Source organism: Momordica charantia (assembly GCF_013281855.1).
Source record: "Momordica charantia cultivar OHB3-1 chromosome 9 unlocalized genomic scaffold, Mcharantia_2.0 BLBB01000009.1, whole genome shotgun sequence".
In the NCBI taxonomy this organism is placed as follows: Eukaryota; Viridiplantae; Streptophyta; class Magnoliopsida; order Cucurbitales; family Cucurbitaceae; genus Momordica; species Momordica charantia.
The window spans coordinates 536,065-556,040 of NW_028275167.1; the positions used below are offsets into that span (position 1 = coordinate 536,065).

At 34.2% G+C, this 19,976-nt stretch overlaps 1 protein-coding gene across 1 annotated transcript; it reads left to right on the top strand.

Annotated features, from left to right (window-relative positions):
- Positions 1 to 594: 594 nt before the first annotated feature.
- LOC111020243 (triacylglycerol lipase OBL1) lies at positions 595 to 4,465 on the top strand. The gene is made up of 5 exons (XM_022296855.2): positions 595 to 919; positions 1,639 to 1,832; positions 2,521 to 2,554; positions 2,882 to 3,489; positions 3,825 to 4,465. Exons 1-5 carry the CDS (start codon positions 646 to 648, stop codon positions 4,113 to 4,115), a joined length of 1,401 nt encoding a protein of 466 aa, XP_022152547.2. The 5' UTR covers positions 595 to 645; the 3' UTR covers positions 4,116 to 4,465.
- The last annotated feature ends 15,511 nt before the right edge of the window (positions 4,466 to 19,976 follow it).

Genomic DNA, 19,976 nt, shown 5'->3' on the forward strand with positions numbered 1-19,976 from the left:
TTTGCCCCTTGAAGCTCTTTTAACCGAGCCTTCCTCTCAAATTTATCATCCTCTCACTAATATGTTATCTTTCTCTTATTTCTCACTCTAAATTTTGTTATATGTATGACTTCTATCTTCTCCCTCATTTATATTTTCTTCTCTAACTTTCATTCTGGAAAAAATTATTTCTTTAAAATTTATCTCTCTCCCCCCATATATATCTAGTCCTTCATAGGCCATTATCGATTTAACCGACCTAGTACAGTTGGCCGAGTTTAATAGGTCTGCCACCAAGTGTAATTTCTTACTTTTTCCATTTTTCAAAACCAAAAACAAAGAATTTCATTCATTAAAACCAAGTGGGTGGAAAGGACCAAAATAACCCCAACATCTCTGATCTCTAGCGACATTTTCATCCACGCATGCACATAAAATTATTGAATGCACCCTCACAACGTGATTACTTCCTAACAATCATTGGATGCAAATAAAAAAACCTTCATACTCCTCGATAAATCTACCAATGTAAAACTATCAGCTACATCGTGGCAACGAAGAATTACCGCAAAGGGCTAGCGTAGCTCCGTTGCCTCTATAAAAGGGGAACCCATACATCCAATTTCCTTCACACAAAAAGTTGTCAACCAGCTTAGGTCTTGTTGAATGTTGTTTCATTTTTTTGGTGGGATTGCATTACAAAAAATGGGTTCCAAAGAAATCCAATTTGCCAGTGATTACCTGATACTGAAGCCGGAGGAAGCAACTCTGCTGGATCTGTTTCTCTTCGTACTTCCTTTTGGTTTCAAAAATCTGAGGAAGTTGGTGGATTGTCCCCCCGAAAAAGAAGAGTCTTACAACTCCTTTGGAAACCGATGGATTATCTTCTTCTCCATTTTGTGGCAGAAAATCCTTCTCGCATTCTTAAATCAGCACAAAGGTATATTTTCATAACGAGGGTCGGGATAAAATTTTATGGAAAATACTTGGCTCCTTAATCTTTTCCTCACCATCTTTGACAACTATTTGACAACTAAGGGATAGAAATGAAAAAAATAGACTTAAAAGAAAAAAAAAAAACGAGTCTTTCTATGGTGGTGAAGACAAGATTTGATTCTTACTGATAAGGAGCCAAGTATTTTTCGAATTTTATTATACCCCTTTGGTAACATTAAAAAAACCTAAACATTTTGCAGTTAATTATATTTTTCTTATTTCTCATTTTTCGAAAACATCTTTAAAATTGTGTAGAAATTTTGAGAACGATCGGGCTCGTTTGGTAAGATTATCATTTCTTGTTTCTCGTTTTCAATTTTCTTAAAAAATCTAAACATTTTGCAACTAACTTTTTGTATAGAAATTTTGGAAACAACACAAACAAATTTTTTCTTTCTTGCTCTCATTTCTAAATTTGTTCATAAACATAAATAGAAAGGAAACATATTTTACCAAACAGACTCTAAGTTTCTTGTTTCTTGTTTTCGTCTTCAATTTGTTATAAAACATACATAATCATCTTTGAATTCATGAGTGTTGTGGCCTACAATTCTATTTTTATTGGTTAAAAATGAAGAAACAGAAATTAAAAAACGAAAACAGGTGTTTTAAGGACTGAGTTTTAGTTTTTAGTTAATTGAGTTTTGTTACGTGGGCATGCAGAAAAGCCAAAAACTGAGGATCCACCGACAGTGAACTGTAAAGATTGGAGTCTAAGTGGTCGGGATAAGAACATAAAATTAGACGACCCTTTCCAATATTATGCCATCCTCTCAGTCAGAGCTTCGGCTTTGGCGACCGAAGACTTTTCACCTCATCCTTCTGTGGTCGAGACCGTCGTCAATTCCTGCTGGAATGTAAATACAATATAATCCTTACCTCTCTCTCTTCATTTTTAATGATTTGGGTTACTAAAAAGATTCCTATAGATCGGTTAAGAGGTAAGAATTGTTAAGGTTTATGTGTTATTTAGCCGATTGATTATAATAACTAGGGGTATAAGCCTTTGGCTCGACTTAGTTTGGGAGTCAAATCGAAGCCGAACTGATAATAAACAACGTATTAACAAAAAAAATGAGTCGAATCGATAGTGATCAATATAAGATCGAGTCACGCTGAACTAACAAACCCGTCGGTTTATTGGTTTGGTCAGGCGGTTTGATTTCCACATGTCCTTGGATTTTAGGGTAGCAAACCTATTGCGTCGTACTACTTGGATCTACGGTTGGTTAGAAGAGATGGAGTGAATGGGAGGGAGGGAGGTGGGAGAGAGTCGGGAGGGATGGTTAGGAGAAAGATTCCTATTGATCGGTAAAGAAGCAAGTATAATAAGTTAATAACTCACTAGATAAAGACAGTTATTACTCCTCTTATTTCTTAATTGTTTAAAGAAAAATAAAATTGAGCTATATATGTTCGTACTAATATATCAGATTATTGTTATAAAGTAGTATAACAGATATAACTTCAATTATTATCCTCGTTGAATACTTGGGAATAGTGATGAGAACTAATGATCATGACGTTTTATTCTTTTCAATGCAGATGAAACTACTTGGATGCTACGATCTTTGGAATGGTAAGACTTTGGACTGTCACAGTCATAATAAATTTAATTAATTAATGGTCTTAAATTGATTTAACATAAATGAATGATTAATATTCTAAACATCCAATAACTTATTTTAAAATGAAATACCAATTAACTGTGACCATAATGAATCCATATTGCAAAAGACTGCCTATTAGTGGAGATGATTGTATGATTTGTGTAAGATACATAGTTTTTTTCTTTCCTTTTCTTTTATGCAACAAGTGAGGTGCGAAAAATGACAGGTCACGGTGACAATTATCGATAAACTAAGTTCATGTTTGTTGTTTTAAATTTGAACACGATGGTTTTCAGACTTCCAAGACATGGGTTCGACTCAAGTGTTTATGTTTCAGAATACTGCCACAGATCCAAACGTAACAGTGGTGGCATTTAGAGGCACCACTGACGTTTATGATATGAAGGTAGATTTGGACTTTTCCTGGTACGAGATTGCAAATGTGGGCAAAATCCACAGAGGGTTCATGGAAGCCCTTGGCCTGCAGAAGCAGCTAGGTTGGCCTAAGGAACTCGTAAAACCCGAGCACGATTATGCATATTACTTCCTCCGTCAACAACTCAGAGACATTGCCAAATCCAACGACAAGGCAAGGTTCATCATCACTGGCCATAGCTTGGGCGCAGCCCTCGCCACCCTGTTCGTCACCATCCTCGCCTTCCACGAGGAACTCGATTTGTTAGAGAAGTTAAAGGCTGTTTACACCTTTGGCCAACCCAGAGTCGGCGATGTCCAGTTTGTTCAGTTTATGGAAAACGTTAATTCAAAAGTACATAAATTCCCATATTACAGGTACGTTTACTCTATGGACGTGGTTCCCAGAATTCCTTTCGATGTCGAAGGTGATCAATGGTACAAACACTTTGGCGGATGTCTTTACTACGACTGCAACTACACTGGGGAGGTAATTATGAACCTTCGGCTGCAACCGCTCTTTTTCTCTCTTAATTAAATTATTATCCGAAGAGTATATTGGATTTGTAAAAAGAGTACAAACAAAGTTCTACATTGGTCAGGAGAGGGGACGTGGTCATGATATATAACAGAGGATAATTATCTTCATAGACATTTTAGGTGAAACCAAAAGTAAAATCGTAAGAATTATGCCCAAAGCAGACAATATCAATTAGTTTTTCAATAGAGGATGAGACGACTATTTTGTTACAATCATATTGAATAACTTCTCTTTTTTAGCTTTTTCGGGAGAGTAAACTAATGTTTTGGGTGCAATATACGCAGTTTCTGGAGGAGGAGCCAAACAAGAACTACTTGTCAATACCTTGGCTAATACCCAAATACTTGTACGCTTGGTGGGAGTTGCTAAGAAGTCTACTGCTCCCAGTAATCATGTGTAATCCGGATTACTTTGAGACTTCTCAGATTTTCTATGCCAGGGTTTTTGGGCTGTTTATTCCAGGAGCATCAGCTCACAACGTTGTGAACTATATTTACTCGGCCCGTTGGGGAAAAATAGTATGCAGAGACACCCAGAAAAAAGTAATTCCTGCAGACTATCTTGAACGCTGCTGATCGGTGCCCGAATATGAAGAAGAAGATAGAAGATATCATATATAATGAAAATACTTGGTCCCTCAACAGTAAGTAGCAATCTTGTCCTACCATATAAGAAAAAGAATACAAAAATTGAATGTCAATATTTTAATGGTGGTGAAGACAAGATTTTATCCTTGCCGTCTTAGGAACCAAGTATTTTAATTTCCTAATATGTTTGTAATGTGACTTTGCCTAAAATAAGTGTGTTTGTTTGTTAGTGTATTAAGTTTGTACGTATTTCTAAAAACTGCTCCTTTGGGTTTGGGTTTGTAGCTCATGAAATAAATAAACTCATGTGCCAATTCTACATGGCTCAGCTTTCTTAATCTTAATTAGTTTATGCAAATCTAACATACAAATCAATTCTATGGCTGTGATTTGATGTGTGAGTACTTTATGTCCTAAATAATTAAGTTCTGTTCTAATATATTGTTTTAATATTGCTACCTTTTAAACTAATTGAGGATTTTATTTTTGGGTACAAACTTTTTTAGATATGACACTGCTTGAACGAAAATAATTAATTTTTTTTTTTTGAAAAAAATTGAGGAAATGTTATTGGAAAGATATTACTAAGAGAGAGTGTTATGTATACCTAAAATTGAAACATATAACAGAAATTACCGTACCTAAAAAGAGATATTATGTAACTTGAATCATAGCTCATTGGGTTAAACCACCTATCTGCGACTATCGAATCTCTATCCTACTTATTATACTAAAAAAAGAAGAAAATATATATGAAAAGAAAACTAGCAAGAGGATTTGCATACATAATAGTAAATTATATATAGTGATAAGTTAGTAAAGTAGAGTGCGTATGAACACCTTGGATATAAGTGAGTCTAATCTTTGTGTCTTTTTCGAATCAAAACAAGGTTTAAGAACTTATCTTTCAAGCAATACGTCGTGTCATTAATAATAATAATAGAAAAATCTCGTATTATAGAATGTATTTGTCACAATATTAAAAAAGATTACCCCCATTAAATATATATTATCTATAAGTACTCTTGTTAAGGTATTTTTAATTAGTTCTAACTAACAACGAAATATTATTAATCTTTATATTCGTGAGTGTCTTGTCAACTCACGCGCACCTTGACTAATCTCACGAGACAACCACTTAATTCTATTACATTTTGTTTTTAAAAAACGTTGAGAGAAGTTGTCCCTCCCTCTTCTCCAAAGATGGTGCTCTTCCTTCGTTTTCACAAGGGCACCCCATGTATGTTAGTTATAGATCGAGGATAGTCGATAAGTTTGTAGGGAGTGCATAAGATCTATGTTACCTTTGTCATCCCAAAGGTAGAGTTTTCAATCCTCTTGTTCTGAAAACATTTTTTTTATATATATATTAAAAGTAGGCAATGGAAATTAACCTACTATAGTTTCCTACAGCGCAAGCTTCCACTACGCCTGGAAGGTAGATCCACTCCGATTTCTAACATTGCGTTGTTCATTCTATTAGAGTGTAATTGGGAAATATTTTTTCTTTGAACATTCTATTCCTACGAGTATAGGCGGTAACAAAATAACTTTAATAGAATTAACTTATTTGTCAACAACACTAAAGTTAAGCTTCTCGGTCCTTTAATCTCTCGTAGGCGTCAACACTAACTTAGTTAGTTTGCTCTTTCTTTAATTGCCTATCCATCTAAATATTTTAGGGATATAATGACAATCGTAAGTTTGTTTCACTATAAAGGGTTCAAGAAGTATTCTTTCGAGCATTCATTTATATATATAATTCATTCCCATTTATACATTTCCTTCCCTCACATTGTAACTAATTAATAATAAGATATTTCTAAGTTTGTGGTACATATTATTGCATGAAGAAGAAGAAAAAGACTCATGGTCTCTTGGTGGCGAGCAGTTGAGAATGCCGCCAATGGCCATTAGTTTTGCACCCATCATGCCAGGAAGATCAACAGTCATGAAGTTTTCAGTTCTTATTGAAATTGTCTCAATAGAACCTTGTTTAATGAACATGGTTCTCGAAGTTGCGATGATTGTACGAGGATAAGAGACGACGAGCAAAAAGAATATGAAGCAATATAGAGGACGTTGTGAAAGAGCCATTGATGAGGAAGGAAGTTGCAGAAATACGATCAATAATGTTGAAGCTATGTTTTAGAGGTCTTTGGTGTTGGAAGAATGATGTTTTGCAAATAGTTAAGGGTGGGAGTCTTAAATATGGTGGAAGAGAGAGACCATGCAATTGAGATGGTCCGATATTAAGGAAGTATTAACTCCATTGCCCTAACTTAAAATGTGTTTTATAACTCTATCCTTAAATTCTTTCACCATCTAACAAATTTTCAAACAAAATTGATATGAAATTACACAAATAACAATGTTTTTTTTTTTACATTTTCTAGAACAAATACACCACATTTTCTAGAACAAATAACAATTTTTGCACGTAAATTGTCGGTTTCTACAGCATCAGTTTTCGGCATCGGAATCAGCCAAAAACGATCCCGACCGACCAATACTCTGCCCTAATAATTGTGTGTAAAATTGGTAATACGTTGAATGAAGTTACTAAATGTGGTCAATTTGTTATAGAAAATGTAAAATTTGTTACCAAAAGGCTCTGTTTCTTCTTCTTCATGCAATGGTGGACTCTAAACTTAGAAATATTGATCAAAAACCTTGCTTGCTATTAAATACTGAGCAAAGGAGAAGTTTGCGAGGGAAAGAAAGTGTGTATATGGGAATGAATCATATAAATGAAATGCTCCAAAGAATGCTTCTTAAATACTTTATATTGAAACAAATGTATGATTGTTATCATACTTCAAAAATATTTAATTTTGATCGTGGTGTTGTTGTTCAAAAATAAATGAATTCAATTAAATAAAGTGATTTTGTTCTCACCTAAACTTCTAGGAATTGGATGTTCAAAGAAAAATATTTCCTTGTTACATTTTAATGAAATGAACAAGGTGCTAGAAATTTGAGTCAGTCTAGCCTTCTAGCACAGTCGAGCGCTCAGTTAAACGCTTATTTATTGCCTAGTTTTAATATGAAATGAATGTTTTCGAAAACTTAGAGATGCACCCTACAGGAACTTCTTGACTATTCTCGATCTACAAACACCAAACGTGTGGGTGCCCCTTGGAAAAATAAAGAAAGAACACCTTCTTTGTTTAATTGGCGAGCAACTTGGGAGGGGAGCGAGAGAGTTATTACTTTACTATTATATATCTTATGCAAATTCTCTCGGTAGTTTTCTTTTCATATATATGTTCTTTTTTTCTTTTTATTTTTTTTAATGTACAACATGTAAGAGTTGATATTCGAACTCTCGATCTTTTGATCGGAGATAGATGCTTACACCAATTGAATTGTGCTCAGGTTGGTGGAGCCAAATTGGCATCGATAAGAATCGTGATCGAGTTGGGACGAAACATGGATGAAAACAGTCAATGAAACAGAGATGGAGACCAAGGAGGCAGCATCTTGGCCTGCAGCTCCACGACGTCGTTACAAAGGTGGACGCGCCGATTTAATTCCATCCATAGCGTCATGGCACTATAACGATGTTTTATAAATAAGCAGTTTCAACTTTAGGGTTTTTTTATCCGTTTTGAGAACAATTTTGTGGCAGATTTTAGACAGAGGCTCGAGGTATTGGTAGAAACGTTGCGGTAGATCAAGATCAATATATTTGGGATAATTCGATCTTGGTTTTATTGTGACTTTTTCAATCTTGTACCTAAGTATAATGTGTTATAATACTCAGAAGCTATAGGGTTTTTGTTGGGACCGCTAGAGGATGAATATGTGGAGGAGATATTTGAGTGCTTGTATCCAAATCTCATATTAGTGGAACCCGCATCTGAACAGAAGACTGGACGTAGCCATTATTGGGTGAACCACTATAAAATTCTTTGTGTTGTCATTGCTTCCCTTTAATCTCTTATTATTGGAACGGGGAATTGGATCACCTAATTTTCCAAGTACAGTTGGTTATATTCTTGAATCGCTAATAATATCTTTTTTTAGATATAGTAATTTCTCTTATATTTTTCATTTTCATGGGCATCTCTCTTTCCAAAAAGGTATAAATTTTTCATCTAGTGTGCTGCTCACCGAAGCCTTAATACAGCTGACAGATTACAATCTCGTATGAAATCCCTCCACTGTAACCCAAATTGGTGCATTCGTTGTAAAAAGAGCAATGAAACACTAGATCACCTATTTTTGCATTGTGCTTTCTCGAAAAAAATTTGGAATCGCCTCTTTGCTATCTTCAGATTACCCCTACCGCTCCCAGGAATGTTGTGGATTTCATAACGAAAGTGCTTTTTAGCCTCTCAAATTCAAGGTGTTCTATATTATGGTGCAATGCTATAGGCTCAGCCTTATGGCACCTTTGGTTGGAGCGTAACACCAGTGTCTTCAAAGACAAAGAGAAGCTATCTATGGGAAGACATAAAGAGTTGCAACTTCCTCATGGTCCTATAGATCAAAGCGTTTTTGTGATTACAATATTCCCACCATCTTTTTAATTTGGGAAGCACATTCTTATAATTTCTTATTGTACCTCCCATCTCACTTTGGAAAGCCTCCCTATTGCTTTCTTTTTGTTGGTATGTTTCTCACATACATGTTAATGAATGGTTGGTATCTTAAAAAAAACCATAAAGTTTATTTAAGATGAAGGACTCACACATAAAATCAATCTTTAAATCACGTGCGAATTTTTTATTTTTATTTTTTGATATTCGTGAGTGTCCAGGCCAGATTACGCACGACTAATCTCATAGGACAGTCATCTGACCCAACAATATTTGGTGCCGAAAAGTGTTAAGGATCCTACATTGAAAAGATATGGGACCTAACAAGGGTCTCATGAATATTAATATAGGATCGGTGGTCATCATGAAGTTTGAGTACATTCCATCTCAATTTATCGATCAGTTCCTTTGGACCAATGAAACATCTACGATGATTATTTGTATATTTGATTTGCAATAATGTAATATACTAAGATATAGAAACCTGAGAGCTATATATAGTTTTTTTTTTACAACATGTGGGGGTGGAGAACGAACTCACAACCTCGGAGATGTATGTCAATTACCACTGAGTTATGCAGTTGGCATATGAGTTCATTTATTTCAAATTAAACTATGAATATGCTAATCCCATGAGCCACAAACCCAAAGGGAAAGATAGTGAACCCAAAGCAATTTTTTTTTCTGTTATTATATGTTTTCGAGATTTTCTTGAAAAAGATATGAGATAATTCATTAAGAAGTATGTGAGAACATACAAAAGACCGGAGACTATATGAAAGCACATTTGATGACAAACTTATGGTATGACAAATTTTACTTCAAAATATTAGTTTTATGTTTTCACCTTTAACCACATATTTAGTCAAAATTATTTAAACCAAAGTTGTTCATATAGATGTTTTGATGTATCCTTTAAGAATATGTACCAAAAAGGAAAACAGAAAATAGCCAGTAAAGTTTGGTTTTGAAATAGGAATCCTATGAATATTATATGGTATCAGAGGGAGCAAATTAAAGATCCTGTAAAAGAAAAATGCAAATATGAACACCAAGCAACAGATCAAGAGTACCTTAACTTCCAGGTCAATAATAGGCAATATTTATTGCCACCATTAACGGGCTGTTTTTATTCAATCTCAGCCCATATCAGTAAAAGATATGACCATACATGCAGTTGGAGAATAATCTTCCTCGAATCATTCTCCTCATCGCCAACTATAGCCTTAATTGTTGCAGCCAAACCTTCCATATTATCTAGAATCTTTTTCTTCATTTTACGATTGCTATTATTTCCTTAGTAGAAAATAATGAAGGTCAATATGTATAAAATTACCGTATTTATTCTCTTAAATGTCTATTTAACAATTGTCTTGGTTTAGCTTCTGTACACAAGAAATTCAATCAATTATATTGTAATTTTACAGATCTTTCTTCTTGTGCATTTCATGCTAAACCTTTTTATGGTATCAGAGCCTTAGACAAGAAAAGAGAACTCGGTTGAGTTTCAATTGACCTTCATTCTAAACTCCTCTATCACACAAATTTTTCCTCTCTACTTTCATTTTTTTTTTCTCATGGCAGAAAAAGAAATCCCATTGACTATACAATCATTCCACCAATGTGCAAGTCTCATCTCCATCAAGTTGAATTCCTCAAATTACCTATTGTGGAAGTCACAGGTGCTACCGCTTATACGAACACATGGCCTGGAGCATCACCTTACCGAAAAGACTGCCACAGTAGATTCAATCAAAGACAAGGATGGCAATGCAATGACCAACCCTCAACTCAACATATGGACCAACAATGATGGCCTCTTAACATCTTGGCTACTAGGAATCATTGCTGAAGATGTGTTAGCATTGATTGAAGGTACTGAAACTGCAAAAGAGGTATGGCATTCTCTTGAATATCAACTATTAACTATGACTAAAGAGAATGAAATACACATTAACGAAGCCTTACTCACTTTGAAAAAAGGAACCTTGTCTCTTGATGAGTATATCAAGAAATTTAAGAGTTTGTGTGATAAGCTTGCTGCTATGAAAAAGCCTTTAGAAGATGTGTCAAAAGTCTTCCACTTAGCTAGAGGATTGGGGAGCAAATATAAGGATTTTAGGACAGCTATGTTGTCTAAACCCCTTTATCCTTCTTACAATCAATTTGTTCTTGCCTTGAAAACACATGATCAACTTCTTTCTATTGAAGAGGAAAAAGAAAAAGCTAGCCAAATTCAAGATAATCAAGCTTTCTACTCAAACCGAGGAAGAGGTAATGGGAGAGGACGACAATTCTCCTCTCGAGGAAGAGGATTCCATCATAGTAGGCAACCAAAGGATCACAACAAATCTCAGCAAGGTACTTACTCTCCTTTGAAAAACAATATCTCACACCAAGGTGTTAGTAACATGGCAGTTCTCAAGCAAGACAGAGGAATAATATACCAAATATGTGGTAAACATAACCACACGGCTCTTGAATGTTGGAAGCTCTTCGATCATGCTTACCAATCTAAGGATATCCCAGAAGCCCTTGCTGCACTAACATTAAATGAAGTTGAGGATAACAACATCTATGCTGATTCTGGAGCAACGTCACACGTAGTGAATGATCTAGGTAAAGTACAATTTGCTCACTCCTATTATGGTTCTGACAAACTATTTGTTGGTGATGGTAAAGGTTTGAATATCACCCACACGGGTCAAACTTTATTTAAAACTCCAAAAGGTCAATTACATCTTAAAAATGTACTCATTGTGCCTGAAATAAAAAAGAACCTCTCATCTATCAGCAAATTGACTCGTGATAATAATTGTTCAATTACCTTCTTTGCTAATAAATTTCTTATTAAGGACCGACAGGGACAAGTGCTTGCTGAAGGCTACAAAAGAAAAGGGCTATATCAGTTGGGAGAATTACAGACCAAGCATAAAGATAATCCAGCTGCCTACCTTGCTTCATGATCTACTGCTTTTTTTAAATCTTATTTAGTTTCTTACAACAAAGCACCAATTGATTCTGTTGAAACTGCTTTGATTGCTAATAAAGCTTCAAGTTCTTGTTCTATTTGGCATAAAAGATTAGGTCATTTAAATGACAATTTCTTAAAAATTCTTACTAATAAACAACTCATTAATGTGACAAGTTGGAAAAAGGAACAACAAGTATGCACTAGTTGTCAACTTGGAAAAAGTTGTAAGCTTCCTTTTAAATCTACTGAAAATCATTGTGAGAAACCTGTAGATAAAATACATTGTGATCTTTGGGGACCCGCTCCTGTAGCTTCTTGTCAATTTGTCAATTTTTTAAATATTATGTCAGTTTCATAGATGATTATTCAAGATTTGTGTGGTTTTATCCCTTAAGAAAGAAGTCTGATTTTCTTACTTGCTTTGTTAAATTCAAACTCTTAGTAGAAAATCAATTTGAAGGCAAAATAAAGGTTTTTCAAAGTGATGGTGGTGGAGAATTTCAATCTATTGCCTTTAAAAATATCTTGGAACAAAATAGGATCCATCATCAATACTCTTGTCCTTACACTCCTCAACAGAATGAAGTAGTAGAAAGAAAACATAGGCACATTGTAGAAACAGGTTTATCTCTTATTTTTCAAGCTCATATGCCTCTAAAGTATTGGGTTGATTCCTTTTTAACTGCCATTTACCTCATAAATCGCATGCCTACACAAGCTTTATGTAAGAATTCTCCTTTCCATAAATTATATTGTAAAGAACCTAACTATGACAATATAAGAATTTTTTGATGTAGGTGCTTTCCATATCTAAGAGATAATCCTTATAAAAACAAATTTTCGAAACGGACATATCCTTGCATCTTTGTTGGATATAGCATGGAACACAAAGGACATAGGTGTCTTGATCCAGTGAACAATAGAATTTATATTTCAAGGCATGTTGTGTTTGATGAAGAATGTTCTCCTTTCAATGACAAAACTCCTAATAACACCAATAGGAGTGTTTTCCCTCTTTTTCTAACTGATTTTGCAGGGACGTTAGACAAAAATGAGGTATCAACCCAAAAGGAAATAAATGATGTGTTGGCCAACAATGTTAGAACTCATATATCTCTTGAAGAACCTGAAAACCCCAACCCAGCTACTGATCCAAGAAGCAAAGACACAATTGAAACACATGAAGACAATTCACATACAACAAATGAGGATGCTGATCACCAAAGCCTTGACATTGCCTTAGCAGATGAAGCCAAGCACACAATAGAGCAACTTGAAAAATCGATCATGCCATCTCTTATCCAAAATGATACTTCTCACCACTCCAACCAAGTGAACTCTTCCTCTTTACCTGATATAAGTAACCAACTCTTTGTTGATTTACCTATTTCTTGTGCAGGAATTTCACTCACGCCAACAAATGAGAACAATCAATCACTCACTTCCACCCATCAGATGATCACAAGAAGGAAGTTGGCAATTGATCCATCTTTAGATCCTACTTTATCTAAGGAAATCAACCACCTGAGAACAACACAAACTCATCACTCTTATCTTATTGAGAATCTTCCAACTAAGCCAAAGAATTACAAGGTGGCTCTAACACAACCTCATTGGAAAAATGCTATGGAAGAAGAAATGAAGGCTCTGGTACAAAACCAAACATGGAGCCTTGTACCAAGACCTCATGAATTCAACATAGTTGGCTCAAAGTGGATTTTTAAAACAAAATACAAGGAGGATGGGACCATCGATCGCTACAAAGCTCGCCTGGTGGCCCAAGGATACTCTCAAGTAGAAGGTTTGGACTATGAAGAAACTTACTGTCCAGTAGTTAAGCCTACTACAATCAGGTTAATTTTATCCCTCGCTACAAGTGCAAATTGGCCAATACGTCAACTAGACGTCAAAAATGCTTTTCTTCATGGACACCTAAAGGAACAAGTATACATGAAACAACCTCCAGGTTTTGATAATCCTCGTTATTATCCTACATATGTGTGCAAACTTCAAAAGTCCATTTATGGTTTAAAACAAGCACCACGAGCTTGGTTTGATAGGCTTTCTAATTTTCTGCTCCATATTGGGTTTATATGTAGTAGATCTGATCCTTCTCTCTTTATCCTTAAAACTTACTCATTATTGATGCTCATGCTAATATATGTAGATGACATCATTCTTACAGGAAATAATGCAGCTTCTATCCAACAATATATACAAACTTTAGGGTTAGAATTTGCATTGAAAGATTTGGGAACCTTGCACTACTTTTTTGGGATTGAAGTTAAAGAAGTTCCGAAGGGAATAACTTTAACTCAAGGAAAATATGCCCATGATCTTCTTAAAAAGGCCCAAATGCTGGGAGCATCATCAATTAGTACACCTATGGCTAAATCCACACAAGACTCACCATCAGACGGACAACTAATTTATGCAAAACAATACAGAAGTATTGTGGGATCCCTTCAATATCTCACACTTACGAGACCAAATATTGTGCAAGCTGTGAATAAAGTATGCCAACAACTGCAAAACCCTACCATGAAGGACTTCAAGGCCGTGAAAAGAATCTTGCGCTACATAAACGGAACTCTAGATCATGGTATTATGCTTTATAAACATAGCTCTTATAATTTGTATTTTGCATTTTTCTTGGATCAAATTGTATCTCTTGGTCATTTAAGAAACAACCTACTGTTGCTAGATCAAGCTCAGAAGTAGAATATCGAGCTATGGCAAGCACAACAGCTGAGCTAACTTGGATAAGTTTCATCCTCCGTGACATTGGCATTCCTCTCCTCCAAACACCTCAACTATGTTGTGACAATATGTGTGCACTTCACATGTCGATAAATCCAGTGTTCCATGCAAGAACAAAACACATTGAGATGGACTATCACTTTGTTCGAGAGAAAGTTGCCCTTGGAGCACTTATCACCAAATTCGTTCCATCAAAGCAACAAATAGCAAACATATTTACCAAACCTCTCACCAAAACTGTTTTCAAGGAATTAAGGAACAAACTCGGCGTTCGTGGCGTTCGTTCAATCACTACCTTGAGTTTTACAAAGGATGTAAAAGAAAAATGCAAATATGAACACCAAGCAACAGCCACATCAGCAGTACCTTAACTTCCAAGTCAATAATAGACAATATTTATTGCCACCATTAACGGGCTGTTTTTATTCAATCTCAGCCCATATCAGTAAAAGATATGACCATACAGTTGGAGAATAATCTTCCTCGAATCATTCTCCTCATCGCCAACTATCGCCTTAATTGTTGCAGCCAAACCTTCCATATTATCTATAATCTTTTTCTTCATTTTACTGGTTGCTATTATTTCCTTAGTAGAAAATCATGAAGGTCAATATGTGTAAAATTACCTTATTTATTCTCTTAAATGTCTATTTAACAATTGTCTTGGTTTAGCTCCTGTACACAAGAAATTCAATCAATTATATTGTAATTTTACAGATCTTTCTCCTTGTGCATTTTATGCTAAACCTTTTTAGATCCCACATTGGGTCTTAATATTAATACCAAAACCTTTTCGTCCAAAGGCAAACATCGTGAACCAAATAGTATTTTCTTTTTTTACTATTTATATATGCCTTCAAGATAGATACATTTTATGGACTGATAAGTTTCATGTCAAAATATTAGTATTATGTTTCCACCTTTAACCATATCTTTAATTAAAATTATTTCAAACAAAGTTGTTTATAGAGTTTTAATGCATGCTTGAGATTATGAACCAAAACACCCAAAATAGCTAGTTATTTTGATCTTTATGCATGGCGTCAAACCTTTATTTGCCCATATGAAATTAGTTTCCCTTTTGTTACTCCTTACCACATTGAAAAATCGATCCGATCAAGCGAAACTGATTGAATTAACATCGGTCAATCAATTTCTTGGTTTGTCGGTTCGATTGTCAGTTGGTCGGCGGTCATGCACTCCCAAATTCTGACAAACAATATAATATACCTATTAAATTTATTTTTTTATTTTTTAGTTTTATTTGTATGTTTTTAGACATTATGTTTGAAACCCTCACCCCTCGCGCTCTTCTCTTCCTCACTTTCAGCCGTCCCACACGTCTTCTTCTTCCTTTCGATTTACGATAATAATATAACTATTAAATTGAATAGAAATAATGAAAAATATGCGATTAAATTTAAAAACGAAATTGAGAAAAATTAGCATGGTTGGTTTTCCAAACAATCGACCAGCTAAACTGGTACATTCAGTGCCAATTCCTACAAGTAAATCGTCGGTTTCCACAGTATCGGTTTTCGGCAATGGAGTCGGCCAAAAACCGACCCCGACGACCAATGCTCAGCCCAAATAATTGTGTTTAAAATTGGTAATAAGTTGAATGAAGTTACTAAATGTGGTGTATATGTTTTAGAAAATGTAACAAAAAAATCATTGTTATTTGTGTAATTTCATATCAATTTTGTTTGGCAATTTGTTAAATGGTGATAGAATTTAACTTTTTAACAAACATAAGGATAGAGTTATGAAACACATTTTTAAGTTAGGTCAATGGAGTTAAATATTTTCTTAATATAGGACCATCGTCTCCATTGCATGGTCTCTCTCTTCCACCATATTTAAGACTCCCACCCTTAACTATTTGCAAAACATCATTCTTCCAACACCAAAGACCTCTAAAACATAGCTTCAACATTATTCATCGTATTTCTGCAACTTCCTTCCTCATCAATGGCTCTTTCACAACGTCCTCTATATTTCTTCATATTCTTTTTGCTCGTCATCTCTTATCCTCGTACAATCATCGCAACTTCGAGAATCACGTTCTTTAAAGAAGGTTCTATTACGATAATTTCCAGGCGTGTAAAAAATGAGGAGTCCTTCCCTATCGATCTTCCTGGCATGATGGGTGAAAACCCAATGGATAATGGAGGCACCCTAAAGTGCAAGCCAAAAGGCTCCGTTTCTTCTTCTTCATGCAATGGTGGACTCTGAACTTAGAAATATGGATCACAAACCTTGCATACTATTAAATATTTACAAAAGGAGAAGTTTGTAAGGAAAGAAAGTATGTATATTGGAATGAATCATATAAATGAAACGCTTGAAAGAATGCTTCTTAAATACTTTATATTGAAACAAACTTATGATTGTGATCCTACTTCTAAACTATTTAATTTTGATTGCGGTGTCGTTGAAAAATAAATGAATTAAATTAAATAAAGTGATTTTGTTCTCACCATTGTAAGGATAGGATGTTCAAAGAATAATATTTCCTTGTTACATTTTAATGAAACGAACAAAAGGTGCTAGAAATTGGAGTCAGTCTGGCCTTCAAGCACAGCTGAGTACTTTTAATATGAAATGGACGTTCTCAGAAACTAGTGCATTGTAGAGACTACGGCAACTTCTCGACTATTCTCGATCTACAAATACCAAACGTGTGGGTTCCCCTCGGAAAAATAAAGAAAGAACACCTTCTTTTTTAACTGGCGGGCATCTTGGGACCGGAGTGAGAGAGTTATTACTTTACTATTACCCTATGCAAATTCTCTCAGTAGTTTTCTTTTCATATATATGTTCTTTACTTCTTTTTTTTTTTATGTACAACATGGGGAGTTGAGATTCAAACTCTCAATCTTTTGATTGGAGATAGGTGTTTAAACCAATTGAGCTACGGTCAGATTTGTGGTATCAAGGATCCACATTAATAAAAGAAGAGACCTTACATAAGTTTATAATAGACATGTGCTACTCTTCTCATTGTCAATTGGTTTTGATATGAAACCCCATAAATATTAATATAGTATCGGAGCCCAAAACGCTCAAACGAACATCCGGTCCCATACGTAGCCATTGTTGGTGAACCACTATGAAATTCTTTGTGTCGTTATTACTTTCCCTTTTAATCTCTTATTGTTGGAAGGGAAAATTGGAGTGCTTAATTTTCCAAACAGTTGGTTATGTTCTTCAATCGCTAATAATATCTCTTTTTAGATTCAGTAATTTCCCTTATATTTTTCATTTTTAGGTATACACATAACATTTTCTCTTTATAATATCGTTCCAAAAACATAAACTTTATTTAAGACGAAGTACTCACACATAAAATCTTTAAATCACCTGTGATATATATATATATATACATTTTTTATATTAATCTCTAATATAGGTGCTCAAACTCCCCTGGAGTTTGAGTTCATTCCATCACCATTTATCCTAACTCTTTTATACCAATCCTAACTCCTTTATACCAATGAGTGATGAATCATAATTCTTTAGATCTGCATTAAAGTAATTAAGATAAAATAAACCTGAGAACGATGTAGTTGGCACATGAGTTTATTTATTTCAAATTAAACTATGAGTATGCTAATCCCATGAGAGCCACAAACCCCAGAGAGAAAAAGATAGTGAACCAAGAGCAATTTATTTTCAATTATTATATATGCTTTTGAGATAGACAGACACATTTTGTGGACTGACAAATTTCACTTGACAAGATTAGTGTTTTATGATTCCACCTTTAACCACATATTTAGTCAAAATTAATAAAAATATCAACAACATTTAATTTAAAAAAATGTAGCAGTTTAAAAAAAATGGAGATACAATTTTAAAAGGACAACTTCACACATCTGTCTATAATATATCTTTAATATATATGTAATAATTCTGACTAGTGATATATGTATATGATATACATGTGATAGACTACTGATATGAGTGTCTGTGCAATATATATGTGATATACATCTAATGTACTACTAATATGAGTGTTTGATATACTATGGTATACTACTAATATAATACTAATATGATTGTTTGATATACTACTGATAATAAGTTAAAAATTTTTCTATAATTGAAAATTTTAGAATTAGGTAACATATTTTGAAATACATAAAAGATTTTTGCAACCCACTGCAATTTTAAAACGACAACTTTACACATCTGTCTATAATATATTTTTAATATATATGTAATAAATCTGACTAGTGATATATGTATGTGATATATTACTGATATGAGTGTCTGTGCAATATGCATGTGATATATATCTAATATACTACTAATATGAGTGTTTGATATACTATTGGTATACTACTAATATGATTATTTGATATACTATCAATATACTACTGATAATAAGTTAAAATTTTTGCTATATTTGAAAATTTTAGAATCAGGTAACATATTTTGAAATACATAAAAGATTTTTGCTACCCACTGTAATTTCTCATTATTTAAACCAAAGTTGTTCGTATAGATGTTTTTATGCATGCTTAAGAATATGTAAAAAAAAAAAAACAGAAATAAGCTAGTAAAGTTTATCTTGATTCATAAATAAAAGTAATCCCTCTTTTGTTGCTCCTTACAACATAATTATGTGTAAAATTGGTCAGATGTTGGATGAAGTTGCTAAACATGAACAAAAAAAACATTGTTACTTGTACAATTTCGGATCAATTTTGTTTTACCAGTTGTTAACTTTTTAACAAATTACCTAGGGATAAAGTTATGAGACACACAGACTTAAAACTAGACCATCTCAATGTGCAGCACTCTTCTTTCACCATATTTAACCCCCACTCTCCATTGCAGAACATCATTCTTCCAACACCAAAACCCTCGAAAACATAACTTCAACATTGAATTTGTTTCTATAATAATTTCCTTCCTCATCAATGGCTGTTTTACGACGTCCTCCATTTTTCTTCGTCCTCTTTCTACTTGTCGTCTCTTATCCTCGTACAATCATGGCAACTTCGAGAACCATGTTCATTAAAGAAGGAAGGTTCTATTGAGACAATTTCAGCAAGTGTAAGAACTGAAAACTTCATCACTGTTGATCTTCCTGGCATGATGGGTGCAAAACTAATGGCCATTGGGGGCATTCTCATGAATTTCACGCCACCAAGAAACCATGAGTCTCTTTCTTCTTCTTCATGCAATGATATTTACCACAAACTTAGAAATATCTTATTATTAATTAGTTACAAAAGGAGAAGTTTGTGAGGGAAAGAAATATATAAATGGGAATGAATTATATATATGAATGAATGCTCGAAAGAATACTTTTTTTTTTTTTAAATACTAGAACCATTTCATTTAAGAAGGTATGTGAGCAACGTACACTTTACAAAAAGAAGGCTAGAAGAAAGTGCTCCAATTGAGAGAAATGAAGGCTAGAAGAAAGTGCTCCAATTGAGAGAAATGGTAGAGATATCATAGTTGCCAAAGATATTTGATTTTGATGACCCTGTAGGGGCCGGGCCAATACCTTGATATCCTCCCAAATTTGAATGCATGATTTTAGGGGGTCAGAAA